This window comes from Eptatretus burgeri, chromosome 3 (genome assembly GCF_056783735.1).
Source record: "Eptatretus burgeri isolate ZD-2024b chromosome 3, Ebu_testis_v1, whole genome shotgun sequence".
In the NCBI taxonomy this organism is placed as follows: Eukaryota; Metazoa; Chordata; class Myxini; order Myxiniformes; family Myxinidae; genus Eptatretus; species Eptatretus burgeri.
The window spans coordinates 125,418,473-125,440,487 of record NC_140963.1 but is presented as its reverse complement, the minus strand read 5'-3'; the positions used below and the strand labels follow the sequence as shown (position 1 = coordinate 125,440,487).

Here is a 22,015-nt window from a genome sequence, read left to right as displayed (position 1 = left end):
CATCACTTGTCTTACTTTCTAATATAAAACTATCTGTGTCCATATATAACAATGATACATTAGCCTTATACTTTTGTTTTAAATTATTATAGTAATAGTCATACATTAACAACTTTGACAAGTCAAGAATTGTTGTTCCTATATAAATAGGTTTATCCATTTCAATACTCTCTTTTTTTCAAATGAATAGCACAAAAGTTTTCTGAAAACACCTCCGCTCACTCAAAACTTGGTTGATTAATTAACTTTGAAGCTTGTTTCCAAGATGTAGCAAGTCTTATGTTTTGTCAATTCCAAACATTTTCCATAGTCTTTCCAAATACAGCATTATTCATAAATTTATAAAAGTCCTTGTCAAAATCTGTTTTTGCTTCTGTTCTCCATTTTGTATTAAAATCAATATACTTCTTTAACCAATGACTTTGTTTAAATTTCAAAATCCAATGAATTTTTCGAACTCTCAACCCAGCAGATAAATATTGTCTCAAGCTCCTTTGATGCAAAACATAACTTTCTGTATCATTTAATGTAGTAAGTAGCTTTTCTGTAGATTTACCTTTTATATCAAATGACTGTTGGTAACCATTTAACTATTCTTTTCTTGGACTTTCTTTATCAGGGGCAAAGGGTAAGTCTTTACGTTGACCGGGCGTAGTAGCGTGCGTCTGTAATCCGGCTACTCGGAGGCTTGGGTTGGAGGATTGCTTGAGGAGGGGGGCTCTGCGCTGGGCCACGCTATGAGAGGGTGTAGGGCAGCCTGGAATCATGGCGAAACCCAATCCTTATCCCTGCGTCATAAGAGGCGACCAGGGTTGCGTCAGGAAGAGCATCTGGCGTAAAACCTGTGCCAAATCAGTCGGCAGATCGTAACGGATGATCCGCTGTGGCGACCACTAACGGGAGCAGCCGAAAGAAGAACAACAGGGTAAGTCTTTACGTTTGTTATGAAGTTCTTCTGGATATTTTAAATCAACCTCAAAATAATATCCAACTTCAGCTTCATCCAATTCTTTTTAAGAGGAGATAACAATGTCTTGTAAAACTTTTTCATAATGTTTTTCTTTAACCCATTTAAGTTTTCTATAAGATAAAGATTGCGACATAGCCCACCCATACAAATTTTTAGGATCACAATACATCAGGTTAGAGTTGTCCTCATTCTTATTTTTATCAGGAAGATATTTGTTGTTCGCTTTAGCATATCTCTTGGAACATACTTGAGATATTCCTCCTCTTTTAGCCTTCTCTATCATTAAAAGCATATCTATATCAGTGATTTATTCCAAATCCTGTTTTGCCATTTTTAACATGGCACTCCAATCCAAACCCAGGGCTGTGTTATAGTGAGCGGGTTCAAATCCAAAATAATTTTTATGATGACAGACTGTTCTAAAAGTCTCAAACACATCAGTCAATAATACATCAGTTTTAAGATTCAAATCATGATATTCTCCAAGATTCTTTATATTAAACTTCTCCCAAACATTTTTAGCTTGTGTTTAATCTCTATTTGAAATATGAGTTTTATTCAACTTGCTATAGAAACTTTCCTTTGAGGGAAGTTGTGTTTCTTTAAACATCTCAAATGAATCCATGTCATCAAATGGATATATTCCCTTTTGTGAGAAGAGATCAATCTCTTCTTGATTTGAGAAATGATTTAAGATTCAGAAAGTTTATAATATTTGATACTAAGTTAAATAATGGGCTTACCATAAACAAGAATGTGTCAAGAAATCTGATATGGGTTCTGGGGGATGTATGAATTGTTTTTGTGAACGAGATGTATTTTTGATCTGTGTTAGGAATGGCAGAAATATCTCCAGATGTCTTTGAAAGTTCATTCATCAATCGATGTGTGTCATGGTGAGCGTTGTGAAGAAAGACAGGAATAAAGTTTGGGGACTTGTAATTAAGATTACAACGGGAATGAGCTTGACCTCTATATTTACCAACAAGATGACAATGATCCCGAACTTTAATCTCTCCCTCAATTTTCTCCTCACAAATATGACAGATACTGTTCTTCCTAAATTCCTTTTTCTCTCCCTTTGTTAATGACGTTGGTTTACATGTTTTCACCATTATTTCTCTTTGTCTTATACAGTCTTTTTCCAATTATCTTACAAACTCCTCTGAGGCCTCTTCTCCTCGAAAAGTTGTAACTTGTATTTGTCACCAACAGATGATTTGATATAATAACAGAAACCACAAGGAGTATGTTTTTGATATTTATTTGTGTATGATTTATTTGGATTTGGAGAAAGAGTATCTTTCTTTTCAAGGATACTTTCAAAATCAGCATATATCACAAATGCATGTTTGTTAGATTTGTTGTAAAATTTGAATGATATTTTCTTTCCTTCTTTTGGTACATTAATTATGGTTGATTTATAATTAATACAGCATTTTGAATGTTGATTTAATCATTCTTTCGTATGAAAGAAGTTGAGACATCTCTTACAGGGATATGTTTTATTTGTTCTATTGAATATTTGTGAGGTGAATAATCTTGATAAATCTTTGACATAAGCACAATGTGAACATTTCCCCAAACTCTCACATAGAAGGTCAGTGTGTGTTTCATCATTTTTATAGTTATTTGAAAATTTTAATATCTGAACTTTGTTTGTATCCACTAATCCATATACAGACACCGATATATTCTTCATTTTCTCAAATTTTGGAATATCTCTCAATGACATTGGAAACTTTAAATATTTAACATTTAGCATATTCTCGTATTTCTTTTAATGTTCAACCCTTTCAGGTTTCCATTGTGGAGGATGTAAGTAAGCAAGAACAGACCATAGAAAACATTTATGATCTTTGTTTTGAATATTAACAACCGCTTTCTTAAGTTTTGTCTCTTTTGGTAAATCAATACAAGAAGAAGCTTTAAGAGGATCTGATTTTAAGATGTGCATATCTAAAAAGATCATTTTTGTAATTGCAAATCCACGACCTACTGCAGTGTTATCAATATCTTATTCTTGTCTCTGAAGTTCATCGTAAACATCACATCTTACAAAATCTTGAAATGATGTGAAAAAGTGAGGGTTTGTCCTCTTGAGGGAGTAGTTTCATCACCTTCTCTTTTCATGTTCAATTTTACTCCCATATAAAACTTAAAAGTTTTCATTTCACCTAATGTGTTTTTACTTATAGTTTCAATACTTTGTTGAACCATATCAACAGCTTCAATGATTAAAGATGGTCCAGGGTCTTCAAAGCAAAATAATCTTATTTTTATATGTCCTTTAAATGCCCCATCAGTGTTTTCAATAGAGAATTTCGTAGCCCTTCCCTTTCTTCTTGTGTTTGCATGATTGAATGTGTCCACTTTAATTTTTTTTAAAGAATATCCATATTACATCTATCACAATGTTTTTTTTCACGTTCAAATAAAGATATTTGTCTAAAAATATTGAATGTGTGTTTCATGGTTTGAAGGTGTTTTTTTATAGCATTTATATTCATGATTACAAACATCGCAGTATGTTGTATTCATCATATTAATGGAACAAAACTTTGCTTAAAATAAATTTTTCTTGATGAAAATTCCGTTTAATTTATAGGTGAATCTGTGCTTAAAACCATTTTATCCACCAACTGTTTTCACTTTATAAATACAATGTATCAAGACACAAAAGACAAGTTTCAATCAATCTCTTCATTTGTAAAAGATACTGAGAAATATGTCAAGGATGTAAAATTGAACATGGATAAATATAACAACGATTGGATAAAAACAATTATGGTGAATAATACGAGTTCTTCAATTTCCTTCAGTGGAAGGGCTTTTAGTATACCTGGAAGAATATCAATTAATGTAGCTCTACCAAAAGTTTCTCCTCTACTGGCAATATATTCAAAACTAGAAAAAGCAATGAAACAAGAAAAAGTATCAAAAAAGAAAAACCTTATGGATGAAGCTTTCAAAAGAAAAGATAAGACCATCTGCAATATGCAAGGAGAAATTTGTATTTTTTTCAACAACCCTAAAGATGTAAATCTTGATGAAATAAAGAATGTTCATATATCAGGTGAAATGACATTTCATTCAGTAGTAGTTCGGGACCATTTTAAAATTAACTTTAATATTAAAAAATGTCGTAGTTGAATCTGTTAATGGAAAAAAGTATACAGATATAGATGGTAATGTTTTTTTCTCCCAATTAAACAGGAGTCATTATTCAACTGAAGAGTTTGAAGATTGTGAGAGTGATGATAGCATCTCTGTTGGAACAGAAAACAGTTATGATACCGAGAGTTTGTGTTCAAGCGATAGTTATGACAGTAGTTTTATAGATGATTGTGAAAGCACCAATGAAAGTTCCGAAGATGATACCGAAGATGAATTTTGTTTGAAGTAAAGTTTTACTTTATAAATATGAATGGTATACTAGATCTTGAGCCTCTTGAATTCTCTGATTCTCCATATGACAAATTTGAGAAGTCATGCATGTGATAGAGTGGGATTAAACACAGAGCCAGAAGTCCAGAAACAATGCATATTCTGTGATTATCTTCTAATTAATGAAAATAAAAAATATAAAAAAGAACATAACTTTCAAAATTAAATCAAAAATGAATTACTTTACAAGATTAACAAGAGAAATGAATGTTAAATATGAGGGTGAAAATACACCTTTTCTTACAAGAGAAGAGACTGAACAAATGACGGTAATGTTTCTTGGATTGATCATTTATATCATTAACAATTGTCATTTTCAGGGAAATATCAACACAAGATATTGTATTAATAAAATAATGGATTATCTTGAAATGAAACGTGAACTTAGGAAAAACATAGTTTCTAAAAAAGCCAAAAAAATTTAAATAACCTGTTTTCCAAATATATAAATGAATGATTTTTTACCCATTTCGGAAAATAAGATAATATTAAACAACCATAAAAATCTTCCAAATTAATGAAGATATCTCATCGTTGGTTCAGGTGGACGTGGAAAAACCTGCCTGCTTTTAAAGATGCTCCTTACTCCCAACTTTTTAGATTATGATAATTTAATAACTTTCACAAAGTCAACTTTTAAACCTGAGTATCAACTACTCTCACAAGGTTTTAATGCGGGTCCTCAAAAAGAAGATATAATCGGTTTATTTAAACTTCAACACGAACTTAATTACTAAATGATTACAACATTGAAGATATCATACAACTATTTTGTGATAAACAGAAATGTAAAAAGAAATCAAAACCTATAACTTGTATTCTTTGTGAAAATACAGATGATATACCTTCTCCCCAAGATGTGAATAAATCCACAAAGAACCTCATTATCTTTGACTCGCAGTAAAGCCTGGTGTTGCTCGGGATAGCAATAAAGACCGGCGTTGCCCGGGCTTTCTTGCAAATTTCCTGAATAGCTGTTAGGGGTTAGGGGTTAGGGGTTAGCGTTAGGGTTAGGGTTAGGGTTCAAGTTAGCTGTTAGGGTTAGGGTTAGCTACCCCAGCACTAACCCTAACCCTAACAGCTTTGCGTAGCGGAGGTAAACGGCGCCCGGGGCAAAGTGTAAATTTGCGTCCCCCGTAGGCCTTAAACTTGAGTGGATTTGAATGGAAAATCCCATAAGGGATATCGATTTATCAATTTTTTCGAATATCGGAAGTATTATGGAAAAAAATTATAGCCAATGACCTAAGTTGGACCAAAAGCCATAATCGTACCGAATTTGAATGGAATCGGTTGGAGTTTGTGGAAATGCATAACGACCATAAACACACACACACACACACACACACACACACACACACACACACACACACACACACACACACACACACACACACACACACACACACACACACACACACACACACACACACACACACACACACACACACACATTCTCCGTTTTATAGATATCGAGATGATTGTGTTGATGAGAGAAACCAAACGGTCATGGATATCTGCTACACAAGATGGAGACATTCTTCTTGTAATTGTATATATCTCAGTCAATCATACTTTCAACTCCCTCGTCGCTCAATAAGAAACAATGCTAATACTTTTATTTTATTCAAGTTAATTCAATAGATATAAACAATTTCAGGAGAGACAATTGAACTACGTTGTGGAGTAAAAAGGAATTTGGGGATGAAATGAAGCACACGACTGAAAAATATTAATATATTGTTGTGAAACAAGATGAGACACTGAGGGAGAAATATTTTATTTTATAAACAATGATAGACATAAATGATAGTTGTTATCAATCTTGTGGGTGAATCGGCTTCTGGAAAAAACTTTCATAAATCAAGGTTCTTCAATAATAAAAATGAAAATATTGTATGTTAAAAAAAAACAAAAACACCATGTGATTCATATTGTATCCAAAACAACCAGAGCAATGCGATCAGGAGAAGTAGAAGGTGAAGATTATTACTACATTTCAGGAGAGGAACCCATGCGATTGAGGAATGAAGGTCAAATATTTGAGAAGGTCTCTCTTGGTACAACAAAATATTCACATTGTAGGATTGAGTTCAAGAAACTAAAATGTGGTGGTCTTGGGATATTAGAAACTAATCCAGAAGGGATGAGAGAAATTATTAAATAGCTGAGTGGTAATGGAGTTAAGATATTATCATTCAGTTTTGATGTTGATGAAGAAACTCAACGCAAATGTATGAAAAGCAGAGATACAAGTATGAGTGAAGAAGAAATTACAACTCGTATTAATGTTAATAAATAATTTGATGAAATATTTAAAGAAAAGGATATATTTGAACATATGTACTTTAATGATGAAGAAAAGGAAAATTTCCCTGTTGACTTTTACAATTCAGTCAATGATATTTTCCAATAAATAAATGGATGCGAAAGAAAGAGAAAGAAGATTTAAGGAACATTAAGAGTTGGTTTCAAAAGTTGAAAAACAACAGGAAGACATAAAGAAGAAATGCAGACAGAAACTAACAGGTGAAGAAGCATTTGAAAGAAAACATGATAAATTTTTTAAACCACTTAAAAAAACTTCCCAACAAAAAAAATTAAAGATGCTTCCACAATTCCCACAATAGAATGTACTCCTAAAAAACTTCAAATGCTAAAAGATTTCAGTCAAATGACGGAGGAAGAATTAGAGCATATAGGAGAATTAGAATATGATGATGATGAAGGATTATTTCAACAACTGGAAGAGATTAATCAACCCCCTGATTATATTGTGAAGGCTCTTCAAAACAATGAATATTCAGCAGATTCAAAAACCATAGCAGGTCTCATTCCAACAGAACAACCAGCAATATTCCATCTTGTTCAAGAAAAGGGATTGATATTTAATGATAAATTAAGGTTCTTGAGTTTTGTTCAACCACCTGTCAAATTAACTCTGAGATTAATGTTTCTTCTCACAAAAGATGGAAGACAAGGTTCAACTGTGAGGGATGAATCAAAGTATTTTGATAAACCGTTGGATATGAAAAATAAGGATGATAGAGTACATATTGATTTGCTCGACTCTCTTAATTATTGGGTCAATATATCTGGTAAAAGTAGGAAGAATGAGAAGGAGAAAGACATTCTTCAGGCTTTAAGTTAGCTTGGTTCAGGTGTTAGTTTTCTTCCAAATGACCCATCATAATTGGTTAATATACTGTTATTGCTGTTAGGTATTCAGAAGGCTGGAAATAACAATTGTTTTAATGAAGCATCAGCCATTTTAGATCAGTTGATGAACGTGAAAATAATTAATAAATGTCAATACAAAGATATTTTATTCCATATTAAATAAGACGAGAAGCACAATCCTTAGTTTTAATTTCACAACAAGCGACCACACATCTTCATTTCCACACCCACTACAACAAGATGCAACAAAAGAATACGAGGCATCTTTATTGTCTATGGAAACCTAAAATACCTTGTTTAATATCACAGAGAAAAACGATAAGTTTCGTTATAATCTGGGAAGTGGATACAAAATGATAAATGTTTCACCCGGAGCATATCAGATTTCTCAAATATCTTCCGAAATTGCTCGCCTTGTGGAGGAACAGGGTGATGAACCAGAAAATATTATTATCGATATTCAAAAACATACTTCAAAATCAACGATTAAACATAAAATAACTACAAGGTTGATTTCACAATTGATAATTTATTGAGAGAGTTATTGAGTTTCTCCTCAAGAAAGATTGAAACTGATAACGTTTTACAGTGATAATGTCATTCATATATCCTCAGGCATAATTTTGGTGTTAATGCAGTGTGATTTTATTGATGGTGCTTATAATGATGGAATAAAAACAAATACAATATTTTCATTCAGTGCATACTCAACCCCAATTGGATAAAAATTCAATAAGGAACCAAAAAAAAAATCTGGTTTATCTTCCCGTTCCTGGAAAAAACCATATTCAGAGTAAATTTAAGGATAACCGACCAAGATAATCGCATTATTTCGTTAAGTGGAGAAATTATATCCATCAGAATTCACCAACGTGAAGTTTTCCAATAAATAAATACGATTGTTATTGTGAGGAAACAGGAGTTGGGAAAATATAAAATAATTACAGGGGATGGGATGTTCCTTTCTCCACAGTATAAGGTTGAAGGTATGTATCTTGTTTGAGGATACTATAAACCTAAGAGACAACGGGGTGTGGGACATCAATTTAGATAAAAACGGAGATAGGATAATTGATACTCCAATGGGTATAGGTTCAACTATTCTTAAACATAAAGACCTAATTGGTTCAACTGCTTCTGCTGTGGGAAATGTAGCAGGTGCTATAAAGAGTATAAAAGATGCCCAAAAGGAATCCCATAAATTGCAAACAATAAAAGAAATTAAGAAAGGCAAAACTTAGTTGTCTCCCCAAGAACGACAGAAAATAATTCAAATACTTGGGTCAGGGTTTCAAAAGTTTTAACATCTTTTTTCCTTAATAAATACAAGTCTGGAAGCAATTGATAGTATCTATGATTTGGATGATACATTGTCATCTCAAACCCTACTAAAAAAGAAGACTACTTCAAGGTAAATGCCAGAACTGGAACAGACTGGAATACAAATGGAACAAAAAGTTTTGAAAAAAATAATCAACAAACTTATTTGAATCTTGCCGAAAGTTTCTTGTTGTATAAATTTACATTCACTAAGGCTGCGACTAACACAAATGCTACACTCGTAAATGATTTCTTCTGGAAAATGTTTGATCGTGTTCGTTTGTACATTGGAACACAAGAAGTTGAAGCAGTTGATTATGTCTCTGCTTCATCTGAAATGATGAAATTTACACGATATTCATTTTGTGACAGAATGGGAAAGGGAGCTGTCAAAGGTTTTATTTCTGATATGGCAATGGGAACAAACACAGGCCCTTTATTTAGTCAAAGAAAAGGAATGTATAATGATGATACAAAAGCAGGTTATAGTTTTACTGTGGCAGTTCTTCTTAAAGGTATATTTGGATTTTGTTGTCATGATAAAGTTCTTTCTGGACTTAAAATTAGATTTCAACTGCAAAGGAATGATAATGAAAATAGATTGCTTTTTTGGTGTGGCTAATGCATTTGGTGCTCAGAATAAATTTGTTATTGATGAAATTAGTTGGTGTATTTGTGAATATACTCCTAATCTTAAAACAGAAGAGATGTTGAACAGAAGACGTAACTCAAAGAAACCACTCAATGTGTCATACCTTACAAGAAGATATCAACACGATAAACTGAACCAAACCACTTACATGTGGAATTTGGGTGTTCTGGAAGGAAAGCCATGATACCTGTGGCTCATTTTAAAGAAACCAGATGGAGATACTGATTCTGATAAAAATAATGCGTTGAGTGATTATGCTAAGGTGAATCAACTTCGCGTTTCTCTGGATGGAACATTTTATCCACGAGATAGATTGGAAATTAATTGGGAAAAAAATGATTTTGCTGAAGCATACAAGTCTTACCAAAAGGTGTGTGAAAGCAATGGATATAAAGAACCCATTTTGGATATGACCAGTGCCGGATTAAGGGATGGGCTTTTTGGGCTGCAGCCCAGGGGCCTCCGCCAGCTGAGGACCTCCAGAGATTAAGTGAAATTAATTTACTGTGAAAAGTTACTTCATTTGTGAATGCAGAATGAAAGTATAAGTATGCTGAATTATCTCTTTAAAAAGGGCTCAATTAATATCCTGCATAATATACTGGAATTTTTTTCTTGCCCATTATTCCAACTCGTTGGCACTGGCAATCCCATCTATGCGGGCCGAATGTTGACATTATGTTGTAGAAGTTGAATAAACTGATTTCAAGAATCCGAAATTCGATTTGCGTGCTTTTCTTAATTATCATTGGGGGCCTCACAGTATCTGTAGCCCAAGGGCCTACAAAAAATCGTAATCCGGCCTTGGATATGACAACATTTAAAAGCCTGTGTACAATCTATGTGATTGACCTGACTGCCCAAAAGGAAACTATAAAGTCTAATCGAGTGGATACTTCCCTATACATTGAAAGAGGAGAGAGTGAAGAAGTTGATCCATATTGTTTGCTTTTGGAAGAAACAGAATTACAGATTAATACAGGTCATGGTGTTATGATTTGTCTCACATAATTTGTTGAAAAATAAATGAGTAGTAATGTACCAACTGGGGTATATGTTAATCAAATCAATCTTCATAAACTATCATCTTGTATTCAAAATCGAAAGTCTTGCATCATTAACATCAATACAATTCAGAGAAAAGGAGGAGTAGGAATTGATGTTTTGTTCACAAGAGAACAGGTGAAAATCTTGAACGATACTGGCTCACTTAAAATAAAAAATGTCAAAACCAAGGTTGAAGAAATATTCAATAAGAGAGACAAGTGGAGGATTTCTCCCATTTCTAATTCCTTTATTTGCTGGTTTAAGTGCGGTTGGAGCATTGACGGGTGGTATTTCAGCAGCGGTGAAAACTGCCAACGAAAGGAAGGCTCAACTCTGGGCTCAAAAAGAATTGGAAAGACATAATAAAGAGTTGGAGAAACAAATAAGTGGAAGTGGTGTAATTGTACATTTTGCTGAAAAACTTCAAAGCCTCCCTGATAAAGCGAGATTGATAGTTGGAGATATGCTTTCTTCTATCTCATAAGCAGGTGTAAAATTAACTAACAGGAGTGATGGATTATATCTTTCTCATCAATAAATGAGCATTGATGAGTGGTTGAAAGAATTTGGAAAGAATACAACATCAAATTTACAACATCAGAAATTAAAAATTGATAATGTGGTTATATGTACGAGAGATGAGTTGACAAATTTGTCCAAATATACAAAGAATATTATTATGAATTTAGAAGATAATAAAGGACACGGTTGTCATTGGGTTTGTATTTATAATAATCTGGTTAAATATTATTTTGAGTTCTGGTCTTCCACCACCTGTTGAAGTCATGAAATTCTTGCGGAATGGTGTTTATCAAACATTTCAAGTCCAAGAATTAAATGCCTAGTGTTGTGGTCAATTATGTCTATATGTTTTATTTCATATTTTTTATTTTTTTATTTTTATTTCATATTTCAAAATATTTCATATTTTTCAACAAAAATAAAAAAAATTTATGATGTTATTTTTAATGTAATTTAAATGACATGTTGGAAAAGATGGTTCCACCTTTGGTGCATCCCAAGAACTGGATATTGATTTCTCAAATTATTACACAAAGGCACAGGATGAATGACAGAAATATAGTATTGCAAAAAATATTAGTATGAAAAATGCTTATAAATTATTGAATTATCCAAGCCCGACTGACGCGAATGACTTGGTGAGATGAAGTGATTTATCACAATATATATCCTTAAATAAAATGGCTGTGTATTCCAAAGATACAGAAGTGTTGATTTTATCTCCAGGTCATACAGAATTCTCAGTTCCAATTAAAAAATTTTTTTTATAAAGAAGGGCGTATCGTTTGAATGAAAATATAAAATGGGGATATAATATGAATGATTTAGGGTATAATTGGTCATTTAAGATTTACCGAGAAGACCTGGAAGAATTAAATCAGTCTCGTAAGGAAGAATATTATCCACTTTGTGCCGAGAATGAGTTTTGTGGAAGCACAATTAGCAAACAGCAAATAAAATAATTTAATAAGGTGAAAAATCAATCACAGCTTTGCCATCGTTTATATCATGAAAACACAAAGAACAGGATTACATATTGTAAGTAAGGGAACACAAACTGATTTAACTATGGGAAGATGGGGAGCTATTTCCTGTCATTTGATTAATCTATCATATATTTCTGATACTATATGATACATAACAGCAAGAAGTCTTCAAGAAAATTATCATTTCTGTGTCCAAGCATACCTTCAACAAAAGGGTATTCATTATTTTAATAAATATGTTCTACAACATAAGAATGGGGAATTTTCAATAAAAGATTGGCTTTACACTGATGTTAATAAACCAACAACTTTGGATTAAACTAAAATGTTAAATAATTAAGGAATTTTAAAGTTAAGAAAACACAAGGCTCTTTTTGAAAATCAGAAGAAATATTATTGGTTTCCTGTTGTGAAAAAAGGAGTATTTTGGATGCAGGAATATCAAGAAATCCAGATGAATATATGTATGATATTTCATGGGGTGAAAGTAGTTCAAGGATAATAAGGGATGAAGGATTTGATGAAATTGAGACAAGAGAGAAGGAGGAGAGGAAGGAGGAGAGGGAGGAGGAGAGGGAAAAAATAGAGGAGGAAAGAGAGAGGGAGGAAAGAGAGAGGGAGGAAAGAGAGAAAGAATAAATATAAAAATATGGAAACCAGTGAGATTATTAAAAGATGGAAGGTATTACAGAAAAGAAATTAATCTCAATGCACTGAGAAGGAAAACAAAGAATTGACAAATCTATCAGAAATATATACATCAAAAGTATTAACTTTGAGACTCGAGTTCAGGGAGAAGATTTAAACGAGAAAGTGGAGATAAAGAAGAGAAAGAAGGAAAAGATATCATTGATGATGTTGGTGTAATTGACTTTGATTAAAGTTTAACATTTTTTTTCTTCTTAAATAAATGGAGGAGAGAGTGATGACATTTCTAAGGATTCTTAATGTTTCAAAAATTAAGATTGAAATGTGCATGTTGGAAACTAAAAAGGTTTTCACACTCTGTCGGAATTTTTCTCATAAATAAATGAGTTATTGTCTCAAATGCAAAAAGAAAACCAAGAGTAAAAATATCTCGTATGTTAAAAGTAAAAATTATAGGGTTATATAAAAAGGCACATGTTCAGTGTGTGGCTCTAAAAAGAATTCATTCATCACCAAGCACAAACGAGGGGGAGATATACAAAAGTTATCAGGAAGTAAATTTGCAACAACTGGAATACCAGGGGAATTACATCTACCAGGATATTTTTTCTGTGGTCCAGGAACAAACTTAAATAAAAGATTAGATGAGGCTGACAATCCTAAATCTTGGTCTAAACCTAAAAATAGAGTTGATGAAGTGTGTAGGATGTACAATATTGATTATGAATATAGCACGACACTGGAAGAAAAACATGAAGCAGATCGAGAAATGTTGTATAATTTATCTTTGATACAAAATCCAACCTTGAGAGAAAAAGTTGATAGGTTCATCATGAAGATGATCAGTGCTAAATTGAAAGTTGGGCTTGGAAATTCAAAATACTTATCAGCTCTAATGATGTCATTAAGATTGAAGAGCAATTGGCTGATGAATTATATAAACCAATAATCACAAAGTTTAATGGAAGGAAGATTTATTCCAAGGAAGTTGATTATATCTGGTCCACTGATTTGATTGAACTCAATAATGATAAGGGGTACAAGTATGCTTTAACTGTTATTGATTTGAGGAGTATATATGCAGGGGTTGTCCCTTTGAAAAACAAAACAGGTAATACTCTTATGTCAGCCTTTCAACAGATAATGAATAAAAGCAAGAGAAAACCGAAAAAAAAATTGTGGACCGATGAGGGTACAGAGTTTTACAACAAAACATTTATGAATTTTCTTTAAAATAACAGCATTACATTAAACAGCACCTTTAATGAAGGAAAAGCGGTTGTTATTGAGCGTTTCAATCGCACTTTAAAAGAGAGACTATATAAAAAAATTCACACAACTCGGTTCACAACAATGGTCATCTTTAATTCAGGACATTCCAGATAAGTACAATGATACAATTCATACCTCAACGAAGACTAAGCCATCAGAAACATTTACAAAATTACAATATGAAAAAGAGATTAATGTCATCAAGCCTAAGTTCAAAGTTGGTGATTTTGTACGAATATGCAGGTGGAAATCTCATTTTGAAAAAGGTTATAGTAAGCAATGGACAAATGAACTTTTAAATACTGTTGATGTAATCAGTACAGTTCCTTGGACTTACAAATTATGTGATTTTGAGGGGGAAGAGATTTTAGGTTCATTTTATTCGCAGGAATTACAAAAGACAAAGATAATAAATTGAAAAAAAGGAAAAAAATAAAAAATTGATTGCATCCTTTTTTAGACTCCACCCATTTTTGATTCCACCCACACAAACCACACCTATGCAAGCCACACGCACAGAAGTCACACCCACACAAGCCCCACCCAGACAAACCACACCCAGACAAGCCACACCCACACAAGCCACACCCTTACAAGCCCCACCCACACAGACCACACCCATGCAAGCCACACCCACACAAGCCCTACCCATAGAAGCCACACCCACATCAATCATATCCACATGATTTGTGATTAGTTTATTAGTTCCCTACACACGTTTATTGAATCAAAAAATTGCTCCAACCCTTCTTTGTTTCCACCCACACAAGCCAAACCCACACAAGCCCCACCCACACAAGCCCCACCCACACAAGCCACACCCATTCATCCCACCCCTCTGTTTCCCCTTCCCCCCCACCTTTGACCCACCACACCCCCCTCATCCCACCCCACCCTTCCCCACACACACACACAGAGGGGAGGGGGTGGGATGAGGGGGAGTGGTGAGTCGTTGGGGGAGCGCACCTACCCCAAACCCTAATCCTAACCCTTCCCGACCCCCCCAACCCCAACCATTCCCCACCTCCTCCCCTTTACACCTCCTTTATTATTTTTTTGTAATTAAGAATTAAATAATTGAAAGTAAAGCATGCCTAATTAAACGAGATTAAAAACATTGAAAAAAATCTTCTTTCGCAGCATTCTGATGGTTTGTGATTTTGAAACTCGATCACCATATTCTATTCAAAACAAAGAGGGGGAAATCATTGGGATATATAAAGATGATTATCTAATGATATTAATAAAATAATAAATAAAACATTTACTTTCAGAAGATTGAGTTTTGTGCCAGATTCATCCAGACAGGCGTTTAAACTGAAAAAAAAGATTTTGAAAATGAGTCAGCACTCCATGGACCAAAACAGACAAAAATTAACACAGAGACAGAGAGACAGAGACAAAGAGACAGACAGACACAGACAGAGAGAGACAGAGACAGAAAGAGAGAGACAAAGACAGAGACAGACAAAGACAGAGACAGAGAGACAGACAGAGACAGGGGGATAATTTCTCACCTTTCATTTGACGTATCCAACATCAGGGGATGTGAAAGGTCTTCCAACCACCGACACATGATGCCATTTTATTCTCTTCGACATGATTGAAGATCTACAAGGATTTCATTCATATTCTGCCATTCTTCATGATATTCGTTGGCTTCATTTTCAACATCAGTTATAAACGATGTTGTTATTGGGGACAACCTGTCAGAAAAAAAAATATAATAATTATTGGTCGTAAAGTGATTTAATCTGTATAAAACAACAAATAATGAATTGGTTTCAGGATCTCACCTCTCCTATTGTGAAAAAGATTGATCTGCAAGGTTGGAGTACCCCTCTGAATGCTCCATTCTCTGAATGAAACAACCCAAAGTTCACGTTTGGCAATAAATAGGACAAGTTGATGACATCACGGAAATGAGAAAACAATGGGTTTTTTTGGATGTGTCCCACAAAGGAAATGAGTCGCATTTTTGCTTCGGGCAAGGGAGCTTGGTTCATACTTTCAAAATATCAACTTGGTTAAAAATAATATCATACTTTCATAAAATCATCAATAATGTTAAATTTGGAAAGACTATGAAAAATATAAGGAATCGACAAAATGACAAGTGGCTCAGGAGGTGGTCAAACAAGAGCATCAAGAGAAGTTTGTCATTTCATCTCTGCCCACCAAAGATACTTAAACCAAGAACCGAGTTCCAAGTTATTCTTTGTGAATATACTCAATGGAAATGAATCTTCTTCTTCTTCTTCTTTTTTGGCTGCTCCCGTTAGGGGTCGCCACACGGATCATCCGTTATGATCCGCATAATGATTTGGCACAGGTTTTACGCGGATGCCCTTCCTGACGCAACCATGGTCGCCTGTTACGACATAGGGATAACTCAATGGAAATGAATGTTATAAGAAAAGAAGTCTGGAAATGGCAATGGTTCACGAGCTGTTTTTGACGATGTAGATTGTTTCAGAAGTCAAGGACGAGACAATGTGATAATTTTTGACCAAGTTATAAAAATGATCAACATGATGTGGTACGAGTGACGGGTTATTAGCTGCAAAATGTCGAAAACCCGGTTTCGTTCAACAACTTTCAAAATTTGACCTTTGCATAACCTTTAAAGGTCACAAAACAATGTTGTGGACATTAAAATAAGGAAACAGGAAACGTGCTATAGCTTGTTGGAGTTAGTTTGTCGAAGAAGGTCGAAAACCCGGTTCGATTCCCACAACTTTGAAAATTTGACCTTTGTGAACTTTAAAGGTCAAAGGTCAAGGATTGTGACTTTTGGTGCAAAACTTCCTCTGGAACATTCCAGGAACAATATAACGTCATATAGGCTATATGGCATTTCGCACTCCTCGGATTATCCATACTTTGATGAAATCAGCGTAAAAACAAACTTAAAGGGCGCCACGGGCAAAGTGTTTGAGATAGAGCAAAATGGTTTCAAGACTTTAGGTGGGGAATGACCTCAAGATTATGCATTAAAAATAGTCATCCGAGCTCTCAAAGTTTGGGCGGTCATATGATTTTTATGTCAAAATTCGCAATTTTCTAAGTTCGTGACCTTGTGACCTTGGGACGAAAATGAAAAATCGAGCTCCGTGGGGCTATGCAGGTGCCATTGGGCTATCCAAATACTGAAACCACTGCCAGATTCGACAAATCCCCTCGGAGAAGATGGATTTTTATATCAAAATTCGCAATTTTCTAAGTTTGTGACCTTGCGACCTTGACCTTTGGACGAAAATGAAAAATCGAGCTCCGTGGGGCTATATTGGGCTAACCAAATACTGAAACCCCTGCCAGATTCGACAAACCCCCTCGGATAAGATGCAAATTGAAATCGGCTACCCCCTAAAAACACATGTTTTTTGGGCATGGCTCCACCCATAATGGGCGCACCACGCCCATTCTCAGGAAAACACAACTAGATCATGATATAAACCTCCCACCAAAATTTTATCAGGATCGGATCAAAACCCACGGAGCTATGATCGGGACAGACAGACAGACAGACAGACATACAGACATACAGACACAGACACCAATAACGAATATAGTGGTCACTTACTTTTTCGTGAACCAATTAAGATATTCCCTAAAGTAGAACATGGACAAATATTTGTTGGTTTGCTCTTTGAGTATAATGAAAATATGAAAGGACTGTGATTATGTTGGGGGGAAGAAGTGCTTTAATCAGTAAGTCTCAATTTTTAATTTGCTTGTATGGGAGGGGGAGGAAGTGTCTCCCATTTTGAGCATTTCAGGCTTTGGTCAGATAGTTTTTCCCTTTTCCCCCATTCATTTGAATGGGTGTCCCAGAAGCAACATTTTACAATCAACAGTTATGTGGTATGTGGAGTGACATGCAAAAAATGGAAGGGAATGTACAAGCAGGAAAAAAAATGGATGAAATGCACAGGAATATGAAACAAATGACAAAAGAAATAATAGATGATATGACCGAGATTTTACAAACAGAATAAGACCGAATAATCGGGAATATGCAAAAACTGGCTGATGATACAAAAGCGATACGCGTTGGGTTCAGGACCGATGTGCAGGTAATGCGCAGTGAGGTAAAGGCTGAGGAAAAGGCCGGGCTGGTGGAGGAGGTAAAAGTTCAGTCGAAGGCAAATCGAAGGCACGCGGATAACCGCTGCACGTACGGAACCATGTGAAATGAGTGCGTCGGTACGCAATGGAACCTTTTTTTTCTTTTTACCATTTGAGCTTTTGTCATCAAATTTTCAACAAAGCTTTGTTATAAGAATATGGAGAAAACAAAAAAGTTATTTTGTTGAAATAATTTTCATTATTATTATTGTTATTCTTTGACCCTTTTTTGGTCTTGTTTGCTCAGGCTTTTTTTGTAGAGCTAGACTATTTTTTATTAAGAGCTCTACTGTTTTAACTTTTTTTTGTATACCTTGCTGAGGCTCGTGTGAGAGTTAACACACAATGCACAGCAAGGGGGGCATGAGACAAGAGGGGCGGCTTGACACTTGGCCGATTGACACAAAATTTTGAGGGTGGAAGCGACTCCCTCCTCCCCTCATCAAGAATATTTTAATGATAATTATGACATCATAATTGTGTAGCATGTTAGATATCTTGGATTAAACACAAAAAATTTAAAACTTATCACTGAAACTGTTGATCGGAAAAATTTGAAACTTGGCACATCTCATTCTACTCCCAATGAGGAATAAAGGATTGCAAGGACGACATCATCGGTGAAGTGGTAGACCAGCCATAAATGTTTTAATCAAAATCCTTGTTTACCATTATGATTCAGTGTGTATGTCCAGGCCATAACATTTTTACCAATTGAGCTTTTGTCATCAAATCTTCAACAAACCTTTATTATGAGATTGTGGAGAACACAAATGAATAAAATGTCCAATTAATTTTTTAAACTGTCATTTTCATCAAGTTTAGTTCAAATACAAAGTGGACGTGGATGGGCTTTGGATTTTCCGATCCTTTCTCGTTGTTATTCTAATCCGTTCATTTATTTTCCTTCCTTTCTCTTATTGTTATTGCGAGCACACATCCTTCAAAGTTTCTTTATGTCATTTGTAGCTATAGTTAATCCAATTTGATTTTTCATTTAATCCCAGTTTTACAAGTCCCCCCCCCCCCTCGTCATGAGAACTCCATTGGTTTTACATAAATGTGGGGACGTTTTCTTTCTCTAAAAACATCACAACGAACAAATAAAATTTTACACAAACGACAGTCGACATCAAGAGCTGTACTGTTTCGCCACCTAGCGGTTACGGCAAGTCATTGGGGGTGTATTGCATTACCAATCAGCTGATAGAGCACTCAAGCAAGCACTCCATTCAAAACAGTTGAAAAGGAACGGCTGGCTTGGCAAGCGCTAACTAGCTGCTTGGGAACTGAACACACTCCTGTCATACGACATTGCATATAATCAGTCCTCTAAAAGTTCTGAGTAGGTACTTTCATCAAGTTAAATTCCATTTTATTTCATCATATACCATTTGTTCCTTGCCCTGATAACACAAAATATGGCACAAACCTGATGCTCAGCATGAAGGAGGGTGTCTGATTGGAGAAGCCAAAGATTACACTGACACACAGCAGGCCTATAAATGGCAAGAAGAAACTTTGGCACTCTGGGTTTGGACACTTTCCTGAAACAGCTGATGCGCCCAACTCACCGGCACCACCATCAACACAAAGGCACATCGACAGGTTCTGCATACACAACCAAAACAGACACAAAAGTAAAGGCAACAGCTGATCAGCACCCCACTCAGTGTACCTACTACAAAAAACCTTCACCTTATACTGGACAGTTCATAGAACACGTTACCCTGTGCAGCGCTCAAGTTCTACTGGATTTCAATTCAAATAAAATAAGGATTTTAACGATTGTTAAAAACAAACTTCCAGAATTCTAGCACCTTTGAAGCAGTCTAATACAACACCTTATTTAACATGTCCAAGTACTGCTAAACTGGAGGTTCTTGGAAGTGACAAGAAAGCGATTTCTGTGCTCCAGTGTTCAAGTATATAATTCAATTTAAATAAAATAAAGACAAGTCTGAAGACGATGATGGTACACGAGCGGTATTTGACGATATAGATTTGGAGATTGTTTCAGAAGTCAAGGATGAGACAATGTGATAATGTTTGACCAAGTTATAAAAATGATCAACATGATGTGGTACGAGTGACAGGTTATTAGCTGCAAAATGTCGAAAACCCGGTTTCGTTCAACAACTTTAAAAATTTGACCTTTGCATGACCTTTAAAAGTCACAAAACAATGTTGTGGACATTAAAATAAGGAAACAGGATATGTGCTATAGCTTATTGGAGTAAGTTCATCAAAGGTCGAAAACCCGGTTCGATTCCCACAACTTGAAAATTTGACCTTTGTGAACTTTAAAGGTCAAAGGTCAAGGATTATGACCTTTGGTGCAAAACTTCCTCTGGAACATTCCAGGAACAATATAACGTCATATAGGCTATATGGCATTTCACACTACTCGGATTATCCATACTTTGATGAAATCAGCGTAAAAACAAACTTGAAGGGGGCGCCATGGGCAAGGTGTTCGAGATAGAGAAAAATGGTACCAAGACTTTCGGTGGGGAATGACCTCAAGATTATGCATAAAAAATATTGTCATCCTAGCTCTCAAAGATTGGGCGGTCGTATGATTTTGATGTCAAAATTCGAAATTTCCTAAGTTCGTGACCTTGTGACCTTGACCTTGGGACGAAAATGAAAAATCGAGCTCTGTGGGGCTATGCAGGAGCCATTGGGCTAACTAAATACCAAAACCCCTGTCAGATTCGACAAAACCCCGAGGAGAAGATGCAAATTGAAATCGGCTACCCCTAAAAACACATGTTTTTGGGGTGTGGCTCCGCCCATAATGGGCGGACCACGCCCATTTTTAGGAAAACACAACTAGATCATGATATAAACCTCCCACCAAAATTTCATCAGGATCGGATCAAAACCCATGGAGCTATGCTCGGGACAGACAGACAGACAGACAGACAGACAAGCCGGTAGGCGGACATGGGTAGTCGCTTACCCAATAGAACCTGACGCGATAGGCCCGTTCGATGGGGAATGAACTGAGGATTAAGCACAAAAAATTCATGATTCTAGCTTCAAGGGTTAATGCTGCAGATTGTTTTTTTGTTAAAATACCCCAACATTTTGAGGTTTTTCGGCCGTTGCTAGGCAACAGAGGGGTCCATAGCAACGGTTCTTTCTCACACACAACTAGGACATACCATGAACCTACCCTACCAGTTTCTTGTATATCTGACTCATAGTCTCTGAGATACAACGAACTTCGTTTTTTATTGTTTTTCGACCAGGGTTCATTCAAAGTCTATCTTCTCCGACAGTTTTCATAGGATTCGGCTGGAAATTTTTGACAATATGGCTGAATGTACTGCCCACAGTCGCTCGTGGCCCGATTTTTGATTTTCGAAAAAATATTTTTTTATGATTTTTCGAAAATTTCAAAGTCCCATTGCGAGGCAACGGTGGTCTCCATAGCAACGGTTCTCATTTGCACACAACTAGGTCATGGTATGAACCTACCCACCAAGTTTCATTGAAATCGCCATTGTATTAACGGAGCACTGGACCGAACAGACAGACATACAGACAAACATATCGACAGAAAAAGTGATAACAAGGGTAGATCAAAAAAAAATAATTTTTTTTTCGACTTTATCGACTACCCAACAGACAGACAGACAGACATACAAGCCGGTAGGCGACGAGGGATTCGCTAGGATCGAAGTGCTGGATACGATGCTTTTCATTCTGACCAATACAACAACGAAGATTCATTGCCAAGACGTATTGGTTCACATACAATTGTTCCTCTGCCTGGCAAGATTTTTCCTATTGCGTATTTTGCCAACTGGCACTCCTCATGAAAAATGACGGTAA

General features: G+C 35.3%; 1 protein-coding gene and 1 long non-coding RNA gene across 5 annotated transcripts in view; both read right to left on the bottom strand.

Moving 5' to 3' along the window:
- Positions 1-22,015, bottom strand: part of SLCO3A1 (solute carrier organic anion transporter family member 3A1) — a 135,446-nt gene that overhangs the window by 10,017 nt on the left and 103,414 nt on the right. For all 4 annotated transcript variants that reach the window (XM_085875482.1, XM_085875485.1, XM_085875484.1 and 1 more), the window contains one exon: positions 19,605-19,783. In XM_085875482.1, the coding sequence (XP_085731608.1) occupies positions 19,605-19,783 (179 nt within the window). The remainder of the gene's footprint in view (positions 1-19,604; positions 19,784-22,015) is intronic.
- Positions 15,089-19,590, bottom strand: LOC147030922 (uncharacterized). The gene is made up of 3 exons (XR_015056568.1): positions 15,841-19,590; positions 15,562-15,750; positions 15,089-15,361 (listed from the first exon to the last, which is right to left on the bottom strand). It is a non-coding gene; the product is annotated as an uncharacterized LOC147030922 (long non-coding RNA).